This window comes from Mesoplodon mirus, assembly GCF_964341445.2.
Source record: "Mesoplodon mirus genome assembly, chromosome: 19".
Taxonomy (NCBI): domain Eukaryota; kingdom Metazoa; phylum Chordata; class Mammalia; order Artiodactyla; family Ziphiidae; genus Mesoplodon; species Mesoplodon mirus.
Window position 1 is genome coordinate 14,279,136 of NC_138995.1, and position 25,817 is coordinate 14,304,952.

Here is a 25,817-nt window from a genome sequence, read left to right on the forward strand (position 1 = left end):
TAATTAAATCTTACCCTTCCTCCAACATTCAGTTCAGATCTCATCTCTTCTATAAACCCTTTCCCAACTCTATCATCCAAAAATACTACAGAATGTATTTACCTGTATCATAAAACCAAAATCTCAATAGTGGAAAATACGCATAGTTCACATTGGAGTCAAGAAGCTAATGAAATTACAGAATTTTCCCATCAAATACCTTCAAAAGTAATTTACAAGGTAAGATTATATTATACTCACAAGAACTGTATTTCTATAAAACTATCAGGATCTTTAAGTAGGAAAAAAGGAAATTTAACATCAATAAATATATCAGTATAACTGACACTGAGTTCTGTTATTCTGACCAGAAAAACACTAAGGATGACACTAGGAAAAATTCATGCCTTCATTTTTCATTTTGCAAAAATGATCAAGTATCAGCTAATGAATAATAACATGAGAAGAAAACCTGAATACTGTACAGAAAAGACAAAATTATTACAGATGCCATAAACATCACTTATGTACTAAGCAAATATTATCCCCTTCCTGGTTTTTTTTTTCACATAATATAAATGAAATTAGTCTCATTTATTTAAAAAGGTATCATTTCTGTGTATCATTATTCTACAAAATGTTTTTCTTTCTAATAGTGAGAAAATGCCTTGTGATAAGAATGCCCAATTCAGTTCCTATCTAGAATTCAAAAGGAATCATATTAAGTGCCACGTTTTGTTTGTTTTTTGCGATACGCGGGCCTCTCACTGCTGTGGCCTCTGCCGCTGCAGAGCACAGGCTCCGGACGCGCAGGCCCAGCGGCCACGGCTCACGGGCCAAGCCGCTCCGCGGCATGTGGGATCCTCCCGGACCGAGGCACGAACCAGCATCCCCTGCATCGGCAGGCGGACCCTCAACCACTGGGCCACCAGGGAAGCCCTGAGTGCCACGTTTTAACACACATATCTGCAGCAAGAAGCTTTGGCTTTCGTGCATGAGAAGAAACCTGAGGTAAGCCCAGTCTTCCTACTTCTGAATTTGAAATACACAAGCCTTACCTGCAGGCCTCCCACCTCCTTCTCACCACCAATGTTTGCCATCCCAGAGTCACCCACTCCCAGAAGGCTATGAGAAAAGGACAGCAGTCATCAGCCTGGATTCTCCGTACCAGCTAGGAAGAATCTTGGACTGCCTACACTCTGGACCTTACCAGCCATGTCTAAGATTGCCATGACTGATTGCTCCTCCCTGCCTCTGCCTCACTCAGCAACTTACTTGCTTGGACTTGTCATGCCTTCCTGATCTTTTCAGCATCTTTGGGCATGACCTACTTTTATAGGTGCATGTCCTGTCCTTCCAAGACTGTATGCTCACCTTGATTTAACCTCTTTCTGGGCTAACTCATTATATCTGAAGATCCCTTTGCTCAATTGAGCCCTGGATAGTCTTCTGACATGAGAGAAGATTCAGCCTCAAGCCACATCTCCAACCTTGTTTTGCTACATGAACCCTTTACTTCAAGCAAACTGATCCACTAATGGAGCCCTGAATGAACCATGCAATGCACACCCCCAATTTTGTTTTCCAAAAGTTCCATCCTGCAAGACCCGGTTCAAGGCTCTGCTCTCAAAAAGCCTACTCTAACTTCTTAGCCTATGATAATCACCTCAGCCTCTGAACTAGTGTCCTGACTGTCTGTCTTTACCTGTGATTCACACAGCAAGTCCCACTAAATACTAGTTCCAAAGGATATCTCCAAGGAGAAGGCTCCCTCTTAAGAGATTTATAATGCTCATTATAATATGAAAGACTTTTATAAGTCTAACGGCAAATAAACCTTTCAAGCAATATTGAACCCAGTGTTTCTCAAACTTATTTAGCCATGGACTCCCTTTTCTATGTTATATACTGTAATAATTTGGAAGTACAGCATTAGGGAAAACTGGTATGTACAGGTCAATGGCACTTCTCACAAGTGACTTTTTATTCTAATGTGTCCTTGTGCCCATGTCTTCTCTCCAACAGGTTTGAATGGCAGCTCTAACTAGCTGTGGGTTTTCTCAACTCCTATTGCTGTGTTTACCCTCACAGAACCCTATGCTTGCTAAGTTTAAGGTAATGTACAGTGCCTAGCAGATAGTAAACACAGAAGGTGTTGGTTACTTTCATTTTGAGGCAGTGGGGCAGAGTGGTCAGGAGTTTGGTCTGTGAAAGAAGCACATAATTATATAAAGCAAATATTAACAGACATAAGGGGAAGAATTTACAATGATAATAGTAGGGGACTTTAACACCCCGCTTATATCAATGAACAAATCATCCAGACAGAAAATCAATAAAGAAACCGTGACCTTAAATGACACATGAGACCAGCTGGACTTAACAGATACCTACAGGACAGTCCACTCAAAAACAGCAGAATGCACATTCTTTTCAAGTGCACATGGAACATTGTCCAGAATAAATCACGTTAGGCCACAAAACAAGTCTCAACAAATTTAAGAGATAGAAATTATATCAAGCATCTTGTCCAACTGCAACAGTATGAAACTAGAAATCAATCACAGGAAGAAAAATGGATAAAACACAAACACATGGAGACTAAACAAAATGCTACTAAAAATCAATGGATCAATGAAGAAATCAAAAAGGAAAGCAAAAATACACCAAAATGAATGACAATAAAAGCACAACTTTCCGGGCCTCCCTGGTGGCGCAGTGGTTGAGAGTCCGCCTGCCGATGCAGGGGATACGGGTTCGTGCCCCGGTCTGGGAGGATCCCATATGCCGCGGAGCGGCTGGGCCCGTGAACCATGGCCGCTGAGCCTGCGCGTCCGGAGCCTGTGCTCTGCAACGGGAGAGGCCACAGCAGTGAGAGGCCCGCGTACGGAAAAAAAAAAAAAAAAAAAAAAAAAGCACAACTTTCCAAAATCTATGGGACACAGCTAAAGCAGTTCTAAAAGGGACATTTACAGCGATACAGTCCTACCTCAAGAAACAAAAATTTCAAGTAAACAACATAACCCACTATCTAAAGGAATTAGAAAAACAACGAAGCCCAAAATCAGCAGAAGGAAGGAAATAATAAATATAAGAGAGGAAGTAAATAAAATAGAGACCAAAAAAAGAAAAAAAAACAATAGAAAAGATCAGTGAAACCAAGATAAATAAAACTGATAAGCCTTTAGCCAGGCTCATTAAGAGAAAAAGAGACAGAATCCAAATAAACAAAATAAGAAATGAAAGAGGAGAAATTACAACTGATATCACAGAAATACAAACAATCATAAGAGAATATTATGAATGGTCATATGCCAACAAATTGGACAACCTAGAAGAAATGGATAAATTCCCAGAAACATACTATCCTCCAAGACTGAATCAGGAAAAAATAGATAATCTGAACATACCAATTACTAGTATTGAAATTGAATCAGTAATCAAAAAACGGCTAAGAGAAAAAAGTCCCGGACTGCCCAGCTTCACAGGAGAATTCTACTAAACATATAAAGAAGAGTTAACACTTATCCTTCTCAAACTAATACAAAAAATTGAACAGGAGGGAACAGCCCCAAACTCATTCTATGAGTCCATTTCCCTGATACCAAAACCAGACAAAGATACTACCAAAAAAAGAGAAGATTACAGGCCAATATCTCTGATGGATACAGATGCAAAAATCTTCAACAAAATATTAGCAAGCCAAATTCAATATATAAAAAGGATCATACATCATGATCAAGTGGGATTTATTCCAGGGATGCAGGGATGGTTCAATATACACAAATCAATTGCTGTGATATGCCACATTAACAAAACAAATGGTAAAAATCATATGATCGTCTCTCAATAGGTACAGAAAAAGCATTCAACAAAATTCAATACCCATTCATGATAAAACTCTCAACCAAGTTGGTATAAAGGGAACATATGCCAACATAATAAAGGCCATTTACAATAAATACACAGCTAATATAATACTCAATGGTGAAAAGCTAAAAGCTATTTCTCTAAAATCAGGAACAAGACAAGGATGCACACTCTTGAAAATTCTATTTAACATAGTATTGGAAGTCCTAGCCACAGCAATCATACAAGAAGAGGAAACAAAAGCATCTAAATTGGAAGGGAAAAAATGAAACTGTCAGTATTTGCAGATGACATGATACTATATAGAGAGAACCATAAAGTCTCCAACAAAAAACTACTAGAGCTAATAAATGAACTCAGTAATGTTGCAGAATATAAGATTAATATGCAGAAACCTGTAGATTCTCTATACACTAATAATGAACTATTAGAAAGAGAAAGCAAGAAAACAATCCCATTTACAATTGCATTAAAAAGAATAAAATACCTAGGAATAAACTTAACCAAGGAGTTGAAAGACCTGTACTCTGAAAACTATAAGACACTGATGAATGAAATAGAAGATGACACAAATAACTGGAAAGATATCCCACATTCACGGATTGGAAGAATTAATACTGTTAAAATGTCCATACTACCCAAAACAATCTACAGATTTAATATAATCCCTATCGAAATACCCATGACATTTTTCAAAGAACTAGAACGAGTAAACCTAAAATTTGTATGGGACCACAAAAGACCCCCTAATAGCCAAAGTAATCTTGAGAAAAAAGAACAAAGCTGGAGGTATCAGGCTCCCTGACCTCAGACTATACTACAAAGCTACAGTAATCAAAAGAGTGTGGTACTGGTACAAAAGCAGACACATAGATCAACTGAACAGAATAGACAGCCCAGAAATAAACCCACACACATATGGTCAATTAATCTATGACAAAGGAGGCAAAAATATACAATGGGGGAAAGACAGTCTCTTCAATAAGCAGTGCTGGGAAAACTGGACAGCTACATGTAAAAGAGTGAAATTAAAAGACTTCCTTATACCATGTAAACTCAAAATGAATTAGGGACCTAAAGGTAAGACCTGAAACCATAAAACTCCTAGAAGAGAACATAGGGAGAACACTCTTTGACATAAATCATAGCAATATTTTTTTAAATCTGTCTCCTAAGGCAAAAGAAATAAAAGCAAAAAATAAACAAATGGGACCTAATGAAACTTAAAAGCTTTTGCATAGCAAAGGAAACCATCAACAAAATGAAGAGACAACCTACTGAATGAAGAAAACATTTGCAAATGGCATGACAAATAAGGAGTTAATATCCAAAATATATAAACAACTCATAGAACTCAATATCAAAAAAACCAAACAATCTGATTAAAAATGGGCAGAAGGGGCTTCCCTGGTGGCTCAGTGGTTGACAGTCCACCTGCCGATGCAGGGGACACAGGTTTGTGCCCCGGTTCAGGAAGATCCCACATGCCACGGAGCGGCTAGGCCAGTGAGCCGTGGCCGCTGGGCCTGCATGTCTGGAGCCTGTGCTCCACAACGGGAGAGGCCACAACAGTGAGAGGCCCGCGTATCACACACACACACACAAAAATGGGCAGAAGACCTGAACAGACATTTTTCCAAGGAAGACATACAGATGGCTAACAGGCACATGAAAAGATGCTCATCATCACTAATTATTAGAGAAATGCAAATCAAAAAATAAAGAAACAATGAGATATCACCTCACACCTGTCAGAATGGCTATCATCACAAAGCCTACATATTACAAATGTTAGAGAGGATGTGGAGAAAAGGAAACCCTTGTACATTATTGGTGGAAATATAAATTGAAGCTGCCACTATGGAAAACAGTATGGAGGTTCCTCAGAACACTAAAAATAGAACTACTGTATGATCCAGCAATTCCACTCCTGGGTACATAATCCGAAAAAAAGGAAAACACTAATTCGAAAAGATACTTGCACCTCAATATTCAAAGCAGCATTATTTACAATAGCCAAGATATGGAAGCAACCTAAATGTCCATCAATAGATGAACAGATAAAGAAGATGTGATATATACACACACACACACACACACACACACACATTGAGATATTACTTTGCCATAAAAAAGAATGAAATTCAGCCATGTGCAACAAGTGTATGGACCTAAAGAGCATTATGCTTAGTGAAATAGGTCAGATGGAGAAAGACAAATACTATCTGCTATCATCTAAAAGATAAAACAAACAAATGTAAACAGCAAAACACACTCATAGATATAGAAAACAAACTAGTGTATACCAATGGGAAGAGAGAAGGGGGAGAGGACAGACAGGGTTATGAAATTAAAAGATACAAACTACTATGTATAAAAAAGATAAGCAACAAGGATATACTGTATAGCACAGGGGATAATAGTCATTATTTTGTAATAACTTTAAATGGAGTATAATCTATAAAAATATCAAATCACTATGTTGTACACCTAAAAAAAACGTTTCGTCTGTGGAATCAGACAGATCCTGTTCTAACTCTGGCTCAGCTCTCACTAGACAGACATTGAGGTCAAGGACTATGTCTGTTTTGTTCATCGATGCCTGGTACGTACGCAGTGCCTGGTACAGAACATGCACTCAGTAAGTATTTATTGAGTGAATTAAGGACAAAGCAGTTTTCAACCCAAGTGATTTTGCCCACCAGAGGACATCTGACATCTGGACAGAGTTTGGGTTATCACAACGAGCATCCGATGGGTAAAAGTCAGGGCTGCTATTAAATATGCTACAATGTACAGGACAAAGAATTATCCAGCCCCAAATGTCAATAGCGCAGAGGTTGAGAAACCCTGCTCTAGAGTGAGGCTAATCAGGGATAAATTTCTAACTACTGACACTAATCGTTTGGGCTCGAGTAAGTTATCAAATTTCTCTAAGTCTTAAATTCCTCATCTGTAGAATGGGGGACTGATTACAACTGATAATATATATACAAACAAGATAAAGTATGTAATATATATGAAGTGTTTAACAGTGACTGGTGCATATAAAGTGTGACCTATAAATGTAACCTCTGAGTGTTCTTACTATTAATCTTCATTCACTGTCTCATAATGACGATGAGGCTCCTCAGATGGAATCTTTATGCTCTTGGAACTCACCACATCAATCTCAGAGTGAGTAATCCCATCAAATTAAGCCCTGCATCCCCACTACATTTACTGTAAGGTCAGACTGTATTTATGTGCTTACCAGAGGCTCAACACTGAAAATGTTATTCAAGAAGAGCATGCTATCTGCCTGAACCAGCTTTCTCTGGTTCTCAAAGGTGCGAGACAGAATGGAAAGACGCTGTTGGAGTGAAGGATCAATAATGCACTCCTCAAGAAACCCATCGGTCTCATTCTTTTCCTCTTTGATAAGATCATCACAGACCCTAAAAAAAAGCAAGAAACATGAGATTCATTTTGATACTCCCATGAAGAACATTGTAAAGGGCTCCCCACCAGCCCATCCTCTTGGGAACAGTCTCACCCATGACCTTGGGGTGGTCCTTCCTTGCCCTGAATCTATAATATACCAGCTGAGTGACCTTGTACTTTAACCTCTCAAGAACCTCAGCTCGCTTCCTTCAAGAAGTGCTCCCAGGCTTCCTGTCCTACTCAATGCACATTTGCTTACTCCTGAGCCCTTAGTATATTTGGACAAATATTTTCTTTTAGGTAATTGTGTTTTCCAGGCTGCTTTTTCAATATTTAACATATACCCTGCCTCTCACACTTTAAGTGCAATTTCATTTCTTCTACACTTGCTTAGTTTGAACTCCTTCCTAGCTGTTATTACCTAGAGAACAGAATCTGGAGCCAGCAAGGCCTAGAGCTTTTTCTTTTTTTTTTAAGAATACGATTTGATGAGTTTTTTTTTTTAATTTTTTTATTTATTTATGGCTGTGTTGGCTCTTTGTTTCTGTGCGAGGGCTTTCTCTAGTTGCGGCAAGTGGGGGCCACTCCTCATAGCAGTGCGCAGGCCTCTCACTATCGTGGCCTCTCGTTGCGGAGCACAGGCTCCAGACGCGCAGGCTCAGTAATTGTGGCTCACAGGGCTAGTCGCTCCGCGGCATGTGGGATCTTCCCAGACCAGGGCTCGAACCTGTGTCCCCCGCATTGGCAGGCAGACTCTCAACCACTGCACCACCAGGGAAGCCCCTAGAGCTTTTTTTATTTTTGTTTTTTAATTAATTAATTTATTTTTGGCTGTATTGGGTCTTCGTTGCTGGGCGCGGGCTTTCTCTAGCTGCAGCGAGCGGGGGCTACTCTTTGTCGCAGTGTGCGGGCTTCTCATTGCGGTGGCATCTCTTGTTCTGGAGCATGGGTTCTAGGTGCATGGGCTTCAGTAGTTGTGGCACACGGGCTCAGGAGTTGTGGCTCGTGGGCTATAGAGCGCAGGCTCAGTAGTTGTGGCACACAGGCTTAGCTGCTCTGCAGCATGTGGGATCTTCCTGGACCAGGGCTCAAACCAACATCCCCTGCATTGGCAGGTGGATTCTCAACCACTGCGCCACCAGGGAAGTTCCAACGCCTAGGTTTTGGTACTGACTCTACTATCTATTTACTCACTCTGTGACTTCAGGAGTTACTTAAATCCTCTAAGCCTCAGTGCCTTCATCAATAAAATGGAAAGAACAGGAGCTCCTCCATCATAAAGATATGTTGAGAATTAAATGTGATCAAGGACCTGGTGTAGTTCCTGGGACAAAGCAATCGTTCAATAAATGCCAGTTTTCTCCCTGTATCAACCGCAGGCAAGTACCAAGCTGTCAAGCTTATAAAATGCTCAGACTACACCTGGAGACATGTCCTTTTTTCTCTCTCTTTCTAGATCTTCATATCCCTTGTGATAAGTCAGAAAAGCAGCCTTCCCGACATTCTACTCATTACTCAGGCTATGCTCACATTACTCCTGGTGTCTGTTACTTCACCTGAACTTTGAAGACTGAATTTCATCTCCTCCCAGGATACATGACCATTTTCCCAGCATTTTACTGGTATTACCAGTGGTGAGAGATAAATTATTTAGTAATGTGAGTACTGACTGAGAGGCTAGGGTCACTGAATTCCAGTCCCAGCTCTAACTATTTTCTAAATGACTTCACACAAACCACATGCTCAGCAGTGTCAAATAACTCTTTTTAAAATAACTTTAGTGTTCAGGATCCTTTGGTCACATAGCATAAAGAAGTCAAAGAAATAGGTTCAGTATGTTCTGGTCCCAAGGAAGAAAGCATTCTGTGCTCCCTTTTTATTGCTAGATGGGAAGCAGTGTACAAGGTAACCAGAGCAGCTGTCCTTTTATATTGCTGGGCAGGGCAGGGCAAATTAAAGACAGCTCAGTCCACAGAAAGAAAAGAAAGGAAACCATGTATTCCTGCAAGTGGAATTTATTGATATCTATTCCTTAGGAATAAATTCTCAAAAAAAAAAACAATCATTGATGTAAATAAAGAGCAACAAAGAGGTTCATCAAAGTTCTAGCAATAATACTAAAAAAAGTGGGTAAATTTGATGTAACGGATTGAAGTATTGGTTAAATAAATAATGGGAGTCATATACATTACATTTACTTAGGGGGGTTAATGGAAATGGGGTGTGGGGATAAAATGCTTTATGTGGACCAAGGATGATAATGCTCTATGAATTGAGGAGTATGATTAACTCAGCCCTTACACCAGAAAACAAAAATTCCCAAATGATGCTCTTCTCCCACGCTGTTGGGGCTCTTGAATCAGTGACAGCTGTATAATGCACGGGGTGGTGGGGGGGACACCAGATGTCATCCTCTTTGCCCTCTATGCAGAATTAGAGCCATGGCTGAGAGTCTAAGAAGGGAACGTGTAACACCACCTTAAGCTGGGCTGACTCCAACAAGGACTTCTATATACCTGTCTATTGTTTTGCCATCTTGTTGTGCTGATACTCATGGTCTCTTATACTCAGAGGTGATTCTGTTTTACAGACCAAGAGACCTCTCATCAGAGAGTGTAATATCACACCAACCTTCTCTTTCAGTAAAACCATGGATTTAACCCATTTTGCAAATGGTCTGCTAGCCCGAATACCCATCACCTTCAGGCATCAACTACAGTCCAGCTAATGGACTATACTCAATGGGGAACACTTGTGTCTCAAGTACAGTAGCATTGAACTAGTACTGCCCCTCATCTTGAGTTCCTAGAGACCTGCACCCTGCTCCTTTACAACACCCCCAAGAGGTGATAACTGGATGCTGAGGAGATTAAAAACTAAGAACCTTGGCCATCATGGTTGGCAGAAATACTCCCATGTCCAAACCTGGCAAGGAAAGGATGGAGCCATCCACCTTCAGATGGACTGTGTGACCCTGGACACACAGCAACTCTGTGATGCCTGTTATAAAAGGAGGCCTAGAGGTCCTCTTCCTGTTTATCAGGTACCACTCAAGTCTTCAGATTCTTTTATGATTAGGAAAGGGAAGGGCTCCCCAACCACAACTGAGATTAAGTTGGAGCCTGGGTGGCAGGCTCAAAGCTCAAATAAAACTGATTTATTTAGAGAAACATGTCATTTCCAACACTGGAATGTTCTGGAACACATCCATGCTGATCACTTTGTGGGGGGGCTCGATTGAGGATTCTACAGTTCTTGCACAGAGCAGATCTAGAATTAGAGCAGTTGCTATTGAGACAATGGCCATGACCTTGATGGAGAAATAGGGAGCAGAAATCCTCAAATGCCCATGCCGAGTCTCTGAATATTATATAAACTGTGATGAAAATGAGGATGAAAGAATCTTGTAGGATGTTTTATAAACCCTCAGGCCAAGACAGAAGAAGTAAGGAGGAAAGAATTCAGCACCAGTTTTTGAAGAGATTAATTTCTGCAACTCCCAGAAAAGTATCAGGAGAGACCTAAAAGATAAGTTTTAAAGGTTCTTATATCTGATTCCTAAGGTTTAAAAAAAATTGAAAAAAATTTTAAGCCCAGAACTTCTTCCTAGGGGAAGTAACATCTTCATTGTCAGAGTCTGGAGCCTGAGATTAGCCCGAGGTCCCCAAATCTGGACATGTGTCCTAAGGTTTGTACCAACGTGTTTTGGTAGGCAGAGAGGAAGTCATCCTTCCTAGAATGGAAATTATAAACTGCCAGAAAGGAATAGGGCTCAATAGGGCTGAAATTCCCCCACTGGGAGAAGAGACGTCCAAGTCTTTGCTCAGGAACATCATCAAGAGGCTGGAGAACAAGAAACCATGATGGCTGGAATAGGGTCTTGAGGACATCCATAATACTAAAGCAATTAGAATTCTTGAAACCACCATGGAGCAACCCCTGTAGCTGAATGCCTTGGGATGAGTTTTAAGCCATGTTATAACTGGAAAGCAGTGGGCAGGCTCTTGAGTCTCACTTAAAAATATACACTGAAGTTTTAAAATCTTAGGTCATTTGGGTGCTGCAAAGGGAAACTTTAATCTCTCAAAGTATACATGAGCCCATTTAGATCATCTTTGTTCCAAGTTCAGGACAAATGTGGACCTTTTGTTCTACACGTTAACTACAGAGGCTGCTGAAGGAAGAGGAGAAAAGGAAGAGGTTGCTCACCATTAGGAGCAGGAGAGTCAAACATTAAAAAGGTTATTCCAGGGGGGCTTCCCTGGTGGCGCAGTGGTTGAGAGTCCCCCTGCCAATGCAGGGGACACAGGTTCGTGCCCCGGTCTGGGAAGATCCCACATGCCACAGAGCGGCTGGGCCTGTGAGCCATGGCCACTGAGCCTGCGCGTCCGGATCCTGTGCTCCGCAACGGGAGAGGCCACAGCAGTGAGAGGCCCACATACCACACACACAAAAAAAGATTATTCCAGGGATTCCTGCACTGGCCTTGCTGGGGAGCTCAAGAGAGAGTTTATACCATTAGCTAAAGAGCTCACTGCTGCTTCTCAGTGATGAGCAAACCTCTGCCCACAAGAAAGCTATCCAAGAACATTCTGCTTTATCTGCCACTGATGTGAGCCTAAGAGACAACCTAAGGGTTTGTGACAGGGAGGAGGAGAGGGCCTCCACCCACAGCAAGAGCACAGCCACCCACCAAAGGGGCAGCTATCCAAAGACAGGAACCAAATGTTCAGTAAAGAGCAAACCTCTTTCTTTGCTTTACTTTCTGAAAGGATGGGCGTTTCGTGGCTGGTTACATCCAGGACAAGAATCCATGGCTAATAATATGAAACTTGTGGCATGCTTGGGAATGTATCAAGAAACAAGAGAGGCACGGGAGAGAAGACACACCTGGTCAAATAAGAGATTAGGCATCTGGCCCTAAGAGAGGGGTAGGGAGAGGGGTGGGACAGAATATTCAATAGACTCTTCACTTAGATCAACCAATCCAGTTTGCAGAAACATGAGTTATGTCGCTGTGTGTCACCCACACACAGCAAGGTATTCTTTTTAGATATCTGAAGTCACTCTTCAACTTCATTGTTTAAGGGAGAGGCATGATCCAAGATGATAAAATTGGGCTTCCAATTATGGTTATGAAAGTACTCTTCAATATTGTTCCCTTGCTACAAAAAAACTGCTAGGGGCACTAATAGAAAGAGCAAGAGAGACAGTGAAAGAAAGACAATGCAAGAGAAAAGGAAGAATAAGACTCAAGGATAATATCAGAGATAGAGCCATGAGTGTTGGAGAAGGTGAAGTGGGGGGGCGAAAGCCCACCCACGTGTGTTTGAAATTATATTCTCTATACCTTAAGCATTTCTGATAGCAACTGGTTTGAATTTTTCCTGAGTTGCACTGTTGAAATTAACTTCCATAAATACTTTTTGGACATAGGCATGGCATCAATCACGTGCTATACGTTTGGTCAAACACAAAGACATAGTTGAAATTAAAGCTGGCTTTCCCTCTGATAGTATATACTCATTCTCCCCAATAGATTATGCCCACAGCACAAGTAGGATATTGAAACACTACTTTTATTGCTGTTTCTTTATTTGTACCTGCTCTCCTATCTTATCTTTAAACATGCCTGGACCATTCTGATTGTTGGTACATACGTGTCAGCTGAAGAATCAGGACATGAAACCATGGATGAGTAGTCTCCTCTTGCCTTTTTAAACTACTGGTATCTATACCATGAGGCAAAATGAAGTTTTTAGGCAGGAAAGGCTTTTCTTTTATTACTTTTTAAAGATGGCACAGTGGCAATCTGGTGATTAAAGCTCATTGTCTGAATGATAAAGCTTCTGGTCCACTGTGTTCTATCACTGTCACAGCTCCTTCTGATTCAATTAGGGACAGCACACTGGGGGATTTCTGCCTGGTTTCCCTAGACCTAAGACTTTTATTTTTATCACATACTAACTTGGTTTTAAACAAAGCTTTGAAGCTTCCCAGGGCTAATCTTTAATGAAAATGGAGAGACAAATAAAAAAGGCTGAAATAAATTCCAATGAAAGCAGCAAAAGAGCTAATTCAGGGAGGATGGAAGGAGATAAAATTGCAAATGGAATTAAAGGAATCAAGGATAGATTCAGTAAAAAGAAATATTCAAAATTTAACAGTGATGAGATTAATTAAAACAGTTTGGTTTTCCATTTTATTAGTTTTCTCCACTGCCTGAAGTATCATTTTAAAAAGCAGTAGATTAAAGATACCAACAAGAAATCACTATTAAATTATATGGTTAGCAGGGATTGCAAATGCTACTAAAACGGAAAATATAAAAGCCATTATATCTAAGCCCTCTTTTCCCCCATTCTTCATATTTTCTGAAAGTACCTTTTCACTGAAGAAAAAAAAAAAAAAAAGGCCACATTGATCCCAATCCAAAAGAGATTATTTTTAGAAACCCTATGAAAAGTGATCGATCTAGTTAGGGTTATGAAAAGAAATAAAGACACGTAGATTAGTTTTGAGAGAATAGTGAAGAATGATGTATTTGGTCTTTAAAATCCAGGAGTTTAGCTACTGATCAGTTATAACTGGGATAAGATTAACTGAGGATGGACAAGGCTGTGTTCCACACAGCTCAGCTCCAGTTCTTTTTTTTTTTTTTTTTTTTTTTTTGCTGTACGCGGGCCTCTCACTGTTGTGGCCTCTCCCGTTGCGGAGCACAGGCTCTGGATGCGCAGGCTCAGCAGCCATGGCTCACGGGCCCAGCCGCTCCGCGGCATATGGGATCCTCCCAGACCGGGGCACGAACCCGTATCCCCTGCATCGGCAGGCGGACTCTCAACCACTGCGCCACCAGGGAGGCCCAGCTCCAGTTCTTTAAATGAAAAACGAGCATTGTACACTGGACCCAGGTTATAATAAATTTGACACTGAGTGAGTTAGAAACTTACCACAGAAGTCACAGAATTTTCATAACTAAGTTTCATGTTCCCCCAAATTATATAGATAGCGTATAGATAGTGATTTTTCTTACAAACCTATACTTTTCTTGGTCTTCTTCTTCCTGGGTAGCAAATATCTTCCATTGGAAATGAGCAATGATGTTACTGCGGTTGTGAATAGTTAGAGTTCGCTGATTGGCCAGAGATAGGTAAGTTTTCTCAAGGATCAAGGAATTCTTGTCCAGCCTTATATTCACGTCTATAGCAGCTCCATACAGAGATATAAACACTTTTTCACCTAGAAATTAACAAAGTATAAATACACTTTGAGATTTATTCTAGAACTATGCTACTAGGCTATTTTTCCCCCAAGGTGACATTAGGGAATATAGCACAAGCATTAGACATTTCATACTACCCACCCACCTCCCCGCATCAGTCAAAGATCAGACATGATCAGAAACCTGAAATGTTATGTTTGGTACAGTTATAGAGAATAACTATCTTGCTTGGTTATTGTAAAAAATGCATAAAATATGAATTGTTGTGGTGAGTGCTACCAGTCTCTTTCTTCTTTGTAGTAGTTTAAAATCCGACAACCTGACCATGAGGGCACCTGAGTTGTAGAATTATAACCATTAGCCTCATCTTTATTGCAAGCATGAACTGGATTTCTTAAATTAACTGCACCCAGTACATCTGGGAAGAGCTGCTCAGCATGAGAGGATCTAAGTCCAAACAAAGGGGATCAGGAAGGAAGCATTAATAACTTCATTAATAGAAAACCGAATATTTAAAAGGAACCACATCCCTAGGGAGGGCGGGAGGGAGATGCTAGAGGGAGGGAATATAGGGATATATGCATAGATATAGCTGATTCACTTTGTTATACAGCAGAAATTACCACAACATTGTAAAACAATTATACTCCAAAAAGATGTTAAAAATAATAATAATAAATGACAGTTTAAACTCAAAGAAAAAAAAAGGGAACCACATTCCTAAACAACAGCAATTAAAACAAAACAACACTATCTCTGGATAGTGGTTACATAGAAAGAAAAACAGAAAGACCAAAGTTATGTTTAAATTTTTAATTTTTTTAATGTTAAGAACACCTTTATTCAGCATAGTAATTTAAGTCCTTGACTTCATTCAGGATGCACCAATTGCCTTGATTCTAGGTATATAAATGAGGCCCCTGGGACTTCCAAGAAGACACAAAGCTACAAACTATTCTATCTGATCTCTGCAATGTCACAGCAGGTGCTTCAGTCTGACGTCAAAGTAGAAAAAGGAAATACTTAAATATCATCAATGTTCTGTTGATCTGTGCTGCTACCATTTTAATCAGAACCAGAAAGCCTAATCACTTGGACTTTATTTTTTAGCAAATATTTCTGCTATATTCATGACTATATGAACTGAGCACCACTTAGTAAATTGATAACCCTTTACACGGTACAAATGTTTTCTAGGCCCAATCACTTTGAACACAGCAAAATCTTGCCCAAAGTTTAAATAAAAAGTAAGTATCTACGGGACTTCCCTGGTGGCACAATGGTTAAGAATCCACCTGCCAATGCAGAGGGCACGGGTTCAAGCCCTGGTCTGGGAAGATCCCTCATGCCACAGAGCAACTAAGCCCATGCACCACAACTACTGAGCCTGAGCTCTAGAGCTTGTGAGCCACAACTACTGAGCCCACGTGCCACAACTACTGAAGCCCGCATGCCTAGAGCCCGTGCTCCGCAACAAGAGAAGCCACCGCAATGAGAAGCCTGCGCACCACAATTAAGAATAGCCCCCGCTTGCCGCAACTAGAGAAAGCCCGTGCCCAGCAACGAAAACCCAATGCAGCCAATAAATAAATAAATAAATATATTTTAAAGTAAGTATCTAGGCATTTTAAATTTTTATTAAAAAATATGTACATGAAGTAAAAACTTTAAGTACTATAAGAGCATATACCATGAAAAGAAAACATCTTCCTCTCCTTCACTCAATCCCAGGCCTGCTTTTTAGAGGTAAGAATTGTTAATATTTTCATGTACTTCCTTCCCAAATAAAGGTATGCACTCTTGTCAACTTTTAAGCTTTTTGATGAGTTAAATTTAACAGTCTGATGAGCGAAAACTTGCTGCTTTAAATTGCATATTCTTAATTACAGATGATGTTAAACATTTTTTCATGTATTAATTGATTTTATACACACACACACACATGTGTGTGTTATATCCTTCTTTGATCATTCATCAAAGAAGCTATCATTCTTGTGGGGTCAAGAGAGATAGAAATCAAAGCCCTAAGCCTACCAACAAAAGGGGGAGGTTAAGGCAAAAAAAAGGATGTCCCCACAATAAGCTGCTCCTCAAAGGACTGTGCCCTCAAAATGAGGGTAAATGGGAAGTAGACTAGCCCTAGTTCAGAGTTAAATATTATGCTGGCATTACCTAAGTCTTTCAGAGAACTTTGAGCCTTGAATTTGGTGGTCATGGACTAGTTTTGCCTTCAGAAACCTGGAAAAAGGAACCCACTTCTCTTTGGAGTAAGGTACCTGCACCCAAAGTTTCAAATTGTTCAACATTTTTTTTTAAAAAGCCAAACATAATCAGGCATGCAAAGAAACAAAACTCCATATGTTAGAGCCTGCATATACAAGAAAAACAGAAGCAGACCCACAAAGAATCAGATACTAGAACCAACTATGCTTAGTAGTTTAAAGAAACAAAGGATGAACCTGAAGCTCTATCCAAGGAATAGGAAATTTTAAAAAGATCTAGAAAATCTGAAAAAGAGCTACACTCTAGGCTCTAATAGAAATAAAATAAAACAACTGAAATTTTTTAAAACTCTAAGAATATACTCAATAAGATGTTATCAATTTTCTGAAAAAATAGTGAAATGGCTCAGAAAATACAAAAGGCAATATGAAGAATTAAAAAATAAATGGAAATGCAAAATGAATAGGTAAAAGATGAGGCAGATTAAGTGAGAAGGTGTAGAAGTGTTTAACTGAAAGCTCAGAAGAAAAGGAAAGAGATAATGAAGCAAAGACAGTATTTCAAGAGATGATGGTTAAGAGTTTTCCAGGATTGATTAATGACATCAGTTTACAATTCAAAAAGTGCAATGAACATCAACTGGGATAAATTAAAAGAAATTCATACATAAATATATTGCAGTGAAACTAAAGAAAATCAAAGACAAAGAGAAAATACTAAAAGCAGCCAGAGGGAAAAAGATTATCTTCAGAGGACCCATGGTTAGGATTACAGCTAACTTTTCAACTGAAATAATGGAAACTAAAAAAACAATAGGATGGCTTCTTCAAAATGATGAAGGGGAAAACAATGCCAACTAAGAATTCTATAGTTTTTCAGCATTTTTTTGGTCTACAAATGTCTTTGTTTTTGTCTTCACTTTTAAAGGATATTTTCAATGGGTAAAGGATTCTGAATTAGTCTTTTTTCTTTTCAGCACTTGCATAATGCCATTTTACTATCATCTGGCTTCCATAATTTCAGCTGAAAAGTTTGCCATCAGTATTATTAGTGTTCCTTTTAAGGTAATATGTCTTTCTTTCTCTAGCTACTTTTATGATATTCCCTTTGCTTTGGTTTTCAGCAGTATTTGTATCACTAAGGGTTTGCTGAGCTTTGTTTAATTAAATGGATTTGTTAATTGATGGATTTGTTAATCCATTAAACCATGGATTAATGTCATTCATCATTTTTGGAAAATTCTCAGCCATTATCTCTTAAATATCTTTTTACCCCATTCTTTACCCTACTTCTAAGACTCAAATTAAATGTATGTTGACCTTTTGACTGTGTCCCACATGGCTTTTTCTGTTTTGTTTCTCCCTACCGCATCTCACCCCCATTCTTTGTTTCTCTCTGTGCTTCAGTTTGGGTATTTCCTGTTGACCTGTCTTCAGGTTCACTAATCCTGTCTTCTGCTCTGTCTATTCTACTGGTAAACTAACATGATTATTTTTTAATTTCCAATATGTATTTTCAGTATAACATTGTTATCAAAACCTGACAAAGATAAAATAACTAGGCCAAGATACAGGCCGATTACACTTACAGATATTAATGTAAAATCCTAAATAAAAAATTAGCAATCATAATTCATGAGCACATTAAAAGAATGAGACTTCACAATCAAGTGGACATTATTTCAGGAGTGTGAAGATGGCTCACTATTAGAAACCCTACTGATATAGAATATATCTAAGAAGAAAAATTATATGATCTTCTCCATTGATGCTGAAAAGGAATTTGACAAAATTCAAAATATATTTTTTATTTAAAAACTCAATAAAATAGGAACTGATAGAATTAAAACATAGTATAAGTAATTAAGACAGCATAAAGAGACAGATCAATGGAATAGAATAAAAAGTCAAAAAAGACCCAAATACACATTGGAATTCATTATATTATAAAGGCAGCATCTTGAATCATTGGTGTATTGAGAAACTTTGTTGTTTAAAAAATGGCTGTTGGGGGCCTCCCTGGTGGTGCAGTGGTTGAGAGTCCGCCTGCCGATGCAGGGGATACGGGTTCGTGCCCCGGTCCGGGAGGATCCCATATGCCGCGGAGCGGCTGGGCCCGTGAGCCATGGCTGCTGAGCCTGCGCATCCAGAGCCTGTGCTCCGCAACGGGAGAGGCCACAACAGTGAGAGGCCCACGTACCGCAAAAAAAAAAAAAAAAAAAAAAAGGAAAAAAAATGGCTGTTGGAACAACTTGGTAACCATATGGAAAAATATACCTCACATTTAACATCAGATAAAGCCAAGTGAATAAAATATTTAAATGTTCAATATGAAACTGCAAAAGTAGAAGAGTACACAGAAAAACTTCTTCACTGCTTTCAGGGGGAAAGTTTTCTAACTGTGGCTCAAAATCCAGATCCCTCCTAAAAAATTAAGAAATTTGATTACATAAAAATGAAAAAAGAAATTCTGCATGGCACAAAAAGTCATAAGCAAAAACAAAAGAAAACTAGGTAAAATACTTAATTCATATCTTAGACAAGGAGACTAAATCACCCTTACATAAATAGCTCTTAGAAATCAGTAAGACAATCCAATAGAAGAATGGGATAGAGTTGCAAAAAAAGAAATATAAAGGCCCCCTATATGTATTAAAAGATGCTCAATTTGAGCATCAACTCATAATAAAAGAAACACAACTAAAGATGTATTTATATACCGTTTCCCCCCATCAGACTGTAAAACAAAAGTTTTAGATCATAATTTATAGTCAAGACTGTGGGGAGAAGGCACTCTTATACACCCTGTGGGACTGCAAAATGGTACTATTCTTCCCCAGTCCATGGAGTGAATTTGGTGGCACAGATCAAAATATCTATCAAAATTATAAAACTATCCTATGGCCCACTTTTAGGAATTTATCCTATAGATAAGTCAGAACACGATGAAGGGTATTCATTACAGCATTGTTCTTAATAACAATAGAGTGGAAAAGGCCAGAGCGCTCATCAAGAGAAGGCTGGTTACATAATCTGTGCTACACCTAGAAGCAGAATACTGTGCAGGTGTAAGAAAGTACCCAGTAATATGGAAAGATCCCCAATATATATGATTAAGTGTAAAAAGCAAGGTTTAGAACCATTTACATAGTATGTTATTTTTGTGTAAGGTGGGAACGTAAGAATATACATTCACGTTTGCATCTATTTGTATAAAAGCACTAGAAAGATATACAAGAAAGCAATAAAATGAAGGAAGGGTCAGGTGAATGAGGTAGGATGGAAATAGCACCTTTCAATATATACCTTTAAAATATTGCTTTAATTTTTGACCATATTACTCATCCAAAACTTTAATGTTAAAAGGACTATAGGGCATCCAGAAAACATGTAAAGGTGCTAGATAGCACTAGTAATGAGAGAAATGAAATAAATAAAAATAGAATAAAATACCATTTCATAACCATCAGATTAACCAATATCAAAGCGTTTGACAATGCTGTTTTGGCAGTATATTGGCAAGCACATAGAAAAACAAGAATTTTCATATACTACTGATGGAAATACAGATTGGTACAACCACTTGACCAATCAATTTAGTATCCAGTAAAGCTCAAGATACATTTGCCTTATAACTCAGCCATTTCACTTCTAGCTCTTTATCCTTAACGACAATCTCACACAGCTACACAGGACATATACAAAGACACTCACTGCAGCATGGTTTGTAATTGCAAAAATCTAGGAACATCCTAATATTTAATAGGAGAATAGATAAATTACAGTATTTTCACATGCTGGAGCGTGTCGCATTAGTTAAAATGAATCACAGCTATATATCCACGTGTTAAAATCCTTAAAACATAATGTTGAATGAAAAACTCAAGATGGGAAATGGTATATACAGTATAATACCATTTATGTGAAGTTTAAAACTATTCAAGACAATGGTATGTATTGTTTATGGATAAGTAAATATGTAGGAATGGCATTAAAATGCACCCAATACAGCTCCCCTGAGGATTAATACATGGGAGTTAAATCAGGAAAGAATAACAAAGCGACTCCAAATCTATAATCAATTTAATTATCCATAAAATAAAACATCGGAAAGAAACGTATATAGCAAAATGTTGAGATGTGTTAAAATACAATGGCTGTTGATTACCTTATTTCTGTGCTTTTGCACGTACTTGAAATATTTCATTGTTTAAAAAACTAATCAAGGAAAAGGATTCAAGGGCTTACTTATTTCATAAAAATCTAGGGGTCAGAGAGACTAATGTCTTCAATTTGAGTTGCACACTGCAAAACGTTCCTTCCCAGAAATATAACAAGAGCCACTGTCTTCTTTTCAAGAACCATTTAACATTGATTTTTTCACTACGATCTTCCAAAAGTCATCAGGTCACAAAGTGAAGGAAGCAATAACTCTTGTCTTCCCCCATAGCTGTTGAAGAACTTGCTTTTCACACCCACTTTCATGAAGACAATCTTAAATAGGGTCCCTCTCCCCCGCTATTTAGACGACTGACAGGATGGAAAGGGTATTATGCCTGCGAGAATGGATGAAGCTGCTGTGCCTCATCATTAGTATTTTCTGTGCCCTTGAGGTGCCAGTTACCACTATAGTTTCTTTTCAGTTTCTGAGGTTGAATTCTGCAGTCCCTGTAGATGAGGTTAGCCACAGTCATTTATTATGTTTTAATAAAGACACATTTTGTGGAAGGTCTCATTACTTCTTGCAAGTTTTGCTACTATCAGTCAAGCAAAAACAAATATGAACAAAACTAATTTTACCCAGAAAATGTGAAGCTAGCTATATATACAATACATTTCATACTGTGGTTTCAGTTATTTTCAGACAACGGAGGACACAGTAAATAAAATATATGAGTAGAGCCATAGATTCTCTAGGGAACTAGCAAGTTGATGCAAAGAGTGTTTCTCATCTCCCGGTCACAGCAGGGTCAAATTCACCACTCAAGTGAATTGCTAAATCAAACTTCTTTGGAAGTGCTCCTTCTCTAAAGGGTTCAGGAAACAAATTAAGCAGCTTGACTGGGCTTAGCCAGCACACCAGTGGCAATGCCAAAATCGGTATTCTTAATCTGCACAGAAAGCAGTTTAGGATTATAGAAAGCATGCTGGCCTCAGAGGGGGCCAAAGACCTGTACTTCGGTGTATAGTCATTTAAACCTCTGGGCCTCAGTTAAGCTGTGACAAAGCGAGGGAGAGGCATGGACATATATACACTACCAAACGTAGGGTGGATAGATAGTGGGAGGCAGCCAGATCAGCTCGGTGCTTTGTGACCGCCTGGAGGGGTGGGAGGGAGGGAGATGCATGAGGGAAGGGATGTGGGAACAGATGTATATGTGTGACTGATTCACTTTGTTATAAAGCAGAAACTAATAAAAAAAATTTTTTTTAATAAATAAATAAATAAATAAAAATTTCTCAACTTAAAAAAAAAAATGAAGGGAGTTACAGAGATGGGCTCTAATGTCCCTTTAAGTACTAACACCTAATAATTTGAGAGTCTTCACTTGTTATGTAATTTTCGAAAACATTCCACCTCCCTAAACAATCTCTGACCATCAGTATATCCTAACTTCTGCCATTCCCTATCCTAAACTGTTGAATAACAGACAAAGAAAAGAAAACTAGGTCAAGGAATATTTGCATTGGCTCTAAAGCCATTTAAAAAACATTTGGGTCTTTTACGACAACTATGTTTTGCTAGCTTTTGGAATTATAATGGTACATGTTTGTAATTCATTGTAATAATTGCACAATCGACACAAAGCTCATACAAGTAAATTTGCATGGGTATATTCAGATACATATTACTTAACAGTTTCATCTGCAAGATATCATATCATGCTCAATTACTATATTACACTTTGGTACTTGTTTATTAGCCTTTAGGAGGAAAAAAAGAATTTCTTCACAGTTTATTAGAGTAAAATATATAATTGACCATAAAGCTGCTCTGTGAAGTACTAATATTATGATGGCTTGTATATTTAATAATAATACATCATCACACCTTTGGGGAAAAGAGCCTATTTGCCAACTTCTGGTCCCTGAATTGAAATATCTCCCCTTCAGTAAGAGACCTAATACTTAAAAAAAATACTGAATAAGTACATTAGCTCTATTTCCTAATGATACCAGTAGTTAATGTCACCTCTAAGTGACAGCAACTTCACCTGGTATTAAAGAAAAAACACTGCTATGCTCCTACTTCTAGTGCTCATTCAAGTACCTGAAATTTCAGTAAGAATGTCTTTTTTTAAAGCCTATTCTAAATACTAATTTTTCCTTGAACTCTTAGATTATATAAAGTTCCTCAATACCCGGTTGAAAAGTGTAAAACTTAAGCAACAAACCATTTATTTGTCTCCTAATAGTCAATATTTTCACCTCTCAGTTTTAATGAAATGATAGAACTAATTTACTCGTTCTGATTTTGTTTTAGTTTGGTTTTTGTTTTGTTTCACTGTTATCAATGTAGCCTTGAGAAATTGTATTCTTAATCTCTTCTGGACGGATTCGTTTGTAAAAGGTACCAAGTTACTTCAGCTCTTTCTCTGAAAGTTTTAACTATAAATAAAAAGGGAACTAAATCATTCCTGGGGTAAAATCGATTGCTTGAATAAGCTTGATTTTACTACAGAAGGGCATACACAGGAGAAAAGGAGGGGAGAGTTCTGGTTAGGAAAATGCTAATGAGTCAAGTATTAGATATTGGTGAAATTTACACTTGACCTCCTTAATTACTAGAGCACCGGTTCAAACTCCGGTTGTCAAGAAAGCAAAATCTCCCAGCTGCATTTAATCAAGAAGATATCCAGTGGAGAACCAGCAATGGAAGGGCATAAACACAACTGTTAGAAATGTGATTGAGTACTTCCTGTTGAGGAGTATCAATGTTCCTCCTTCTGGAACATTGAAGAAGTATGAAGAAAAACCGATGCTAAAGTTCCCTCCTCAAATCACTTCATACTTCAAACAGCTGCAGAAAGTTCAGTAAGATGCTTATTGAGTGAAATGAGAAGCCAATGGTCAAGGCTGCTTGGAAAAGCTCTGTGATTAACTGGGTTTAGGTAGTCATTAATGTTTTTCACTAATGAAAGGTTATAGGTCCTGGTCATTGATAAGGAACAATAAAGATGAAAGCATATCCTTATCAGCAGTTCATTTCATGTAAGGAAAAATGCTACAAGACAGTTTACCTCTATCTGCAATCTTTAGAAAATGACTTTATTCATAAATCAAATGTGACACCAGCACCTCAGGGTATGGAAATCAACTTTTCCATGCATGATTAAATATTAATACACAATGTACTCATTTCCTTTAGCACAGGACTATAAATGTAAGTATGGGTGTCAATCCAAATATTTCCATAAAAGTAAAATCCAGATTGAGGGCCACTGGGAGAACGTACCTGCATTCAAAGTCAACAGATTAAGGGAGTAAAAATGCACATGTCGTAATACAAGAGATTAGGGAGATGATCCACTATAGAGGAAAAAGCACTACACGTGAGTTGAGAGTCTGAGTGTGGGTTCTTTTTTTTTTTTTAATTTATTTTTTTGGCTACGTTGGGTCTTTGTTGCTGTGCACGGGCTTTCTCTAGTTGTGGCAAGCAGGGGCTACTCTTCTTTGTGGTGTGCGGGCTTCTCATTGCAGTGGCCTCTCTTGTTGCACAGCACGGGCTCTAGGCTTCAGTAGTTGTGACACACCAGCTCTAGAGCGCAGGCTCAGTAGTTGTGGCACATGGGCTTAGTTGCTCCACGGCATGTGGGATCTTCCTGGAGCAGGGCTAGAACCCATATCCCCTGCATTGGCAGGCAGATTCTTAACCACTGAGCCACCAGGGAAGTCCCTGAGCGTGGGTTCTAACTGTGCTTCTGACTAGTTATATGAGTCATGGACAAACCACTTAATTTCTTAGGGCTTCAGTTTTACACATGCAAACAAATCTAAGGACTAGATTATCACTGAAGTCTTCTTTCAAGTTTTGATTCTATTGATCTATGGGCAATCTAAGCCTGTTGGTCTCAAAACTGAACCAAGTAAAATATTTTGACATTATACCCCAAACATATATAAACTTGTTTGTTTATAAATTATACCCATATACTAGAATAGTCACATGTCAATTGTATTAAAAATACAACCAAAAATATTAAAAAAGGATGATGATAATATTTTAAAGATAATTTATTTGATCAATTTACCAACAATTAATTATTTTAGTGAGAGCTAAAACATTGACTAACCTTCATTCTTTTTTAAACTCCTGGTTTAAAATGTTGTGATATAATCATCTGAAAAAGGTAATTCTAAGGCCACAAATTTTTCCAGTACTTCATTTTAGGGGCTGACATAAACAAAAAATGATACCTCACAAAGACATGGAGATCCAGATGGAAGAAATATATCACTGACTGAGTTTATTAACACTCATATTTTTTTCACTTTCATCCACTAGTAACACTAATAACACAAAGGCCTTTGTTGAAATTCAGCTAATAATTTTCCCATAAAGGTAACAGTTACTTCACAGTCAAACAGAAGATTCAAACTCAAATATATCAGAAATTGAATTCAACACAAAAGGACTGAAGAGTACTACTAAAAGACAAAGATTCTCAGACTGGATTAAAAAACAACCTGGTGATACTTCCAAGTGTCACACTTTAAATATGAGGACACCGAAAAGTTGAAAGAAAAAGGATGAATTGAATATACTACGTACACACTAATCAAAAGAAAGCTGCTGTACTAAACAAATAACAGATCAAGCAGTCTTTGATGTCAGAAATCTTATAAATGATTGAGAAACATTTCATAATGATAAAATAGTTAATTCAACAGTAAGTTATAACAAACCTAAACGTATATACACCAAGCATCATAGCCTCAAAACATATTAAATGAAAACTGATATCACCAAAAAAGAGAAATAGAAAATTCACAATCATGGTTGTGGATTTTAATGACATCTTCCAATAACTAATAAAATAAGAAGAAAAACATTAGTAGAGATACAGACTGAACAATATGATTATTAACAAACTTGACCT

General features: G+C 38.3%; 1 protein-coding gene across 1 annotated transcript in view; it reads right to left on the reverse strand.

Annotated features, from left to right (window-relative positions):
• The window catches only part of HYDIN (HYDIN axonemal central pair apparatus protein), a 437,603-nt gene that overhangs the window by 291,485 nt on the left and 120,301 nt on the right, over positions 1-25,817 (reverse strand). Inside the window, exons 8-9 of the mRNA XM_082606776.1 lie at positions 14,310-14,511; positions 7,103-7,286 (exon numbers count right to left, since the gene is read on the reverse strand). Coding sequence (XP_082462902.1) covers positions 7,103-7,286; positions 14,310-14,511 — 386 coding nt within the window. The remainder of the gene's footprint in view (positions 1-7,102; positions 7,287-14,309; positions 14,512-25,817) is intronic.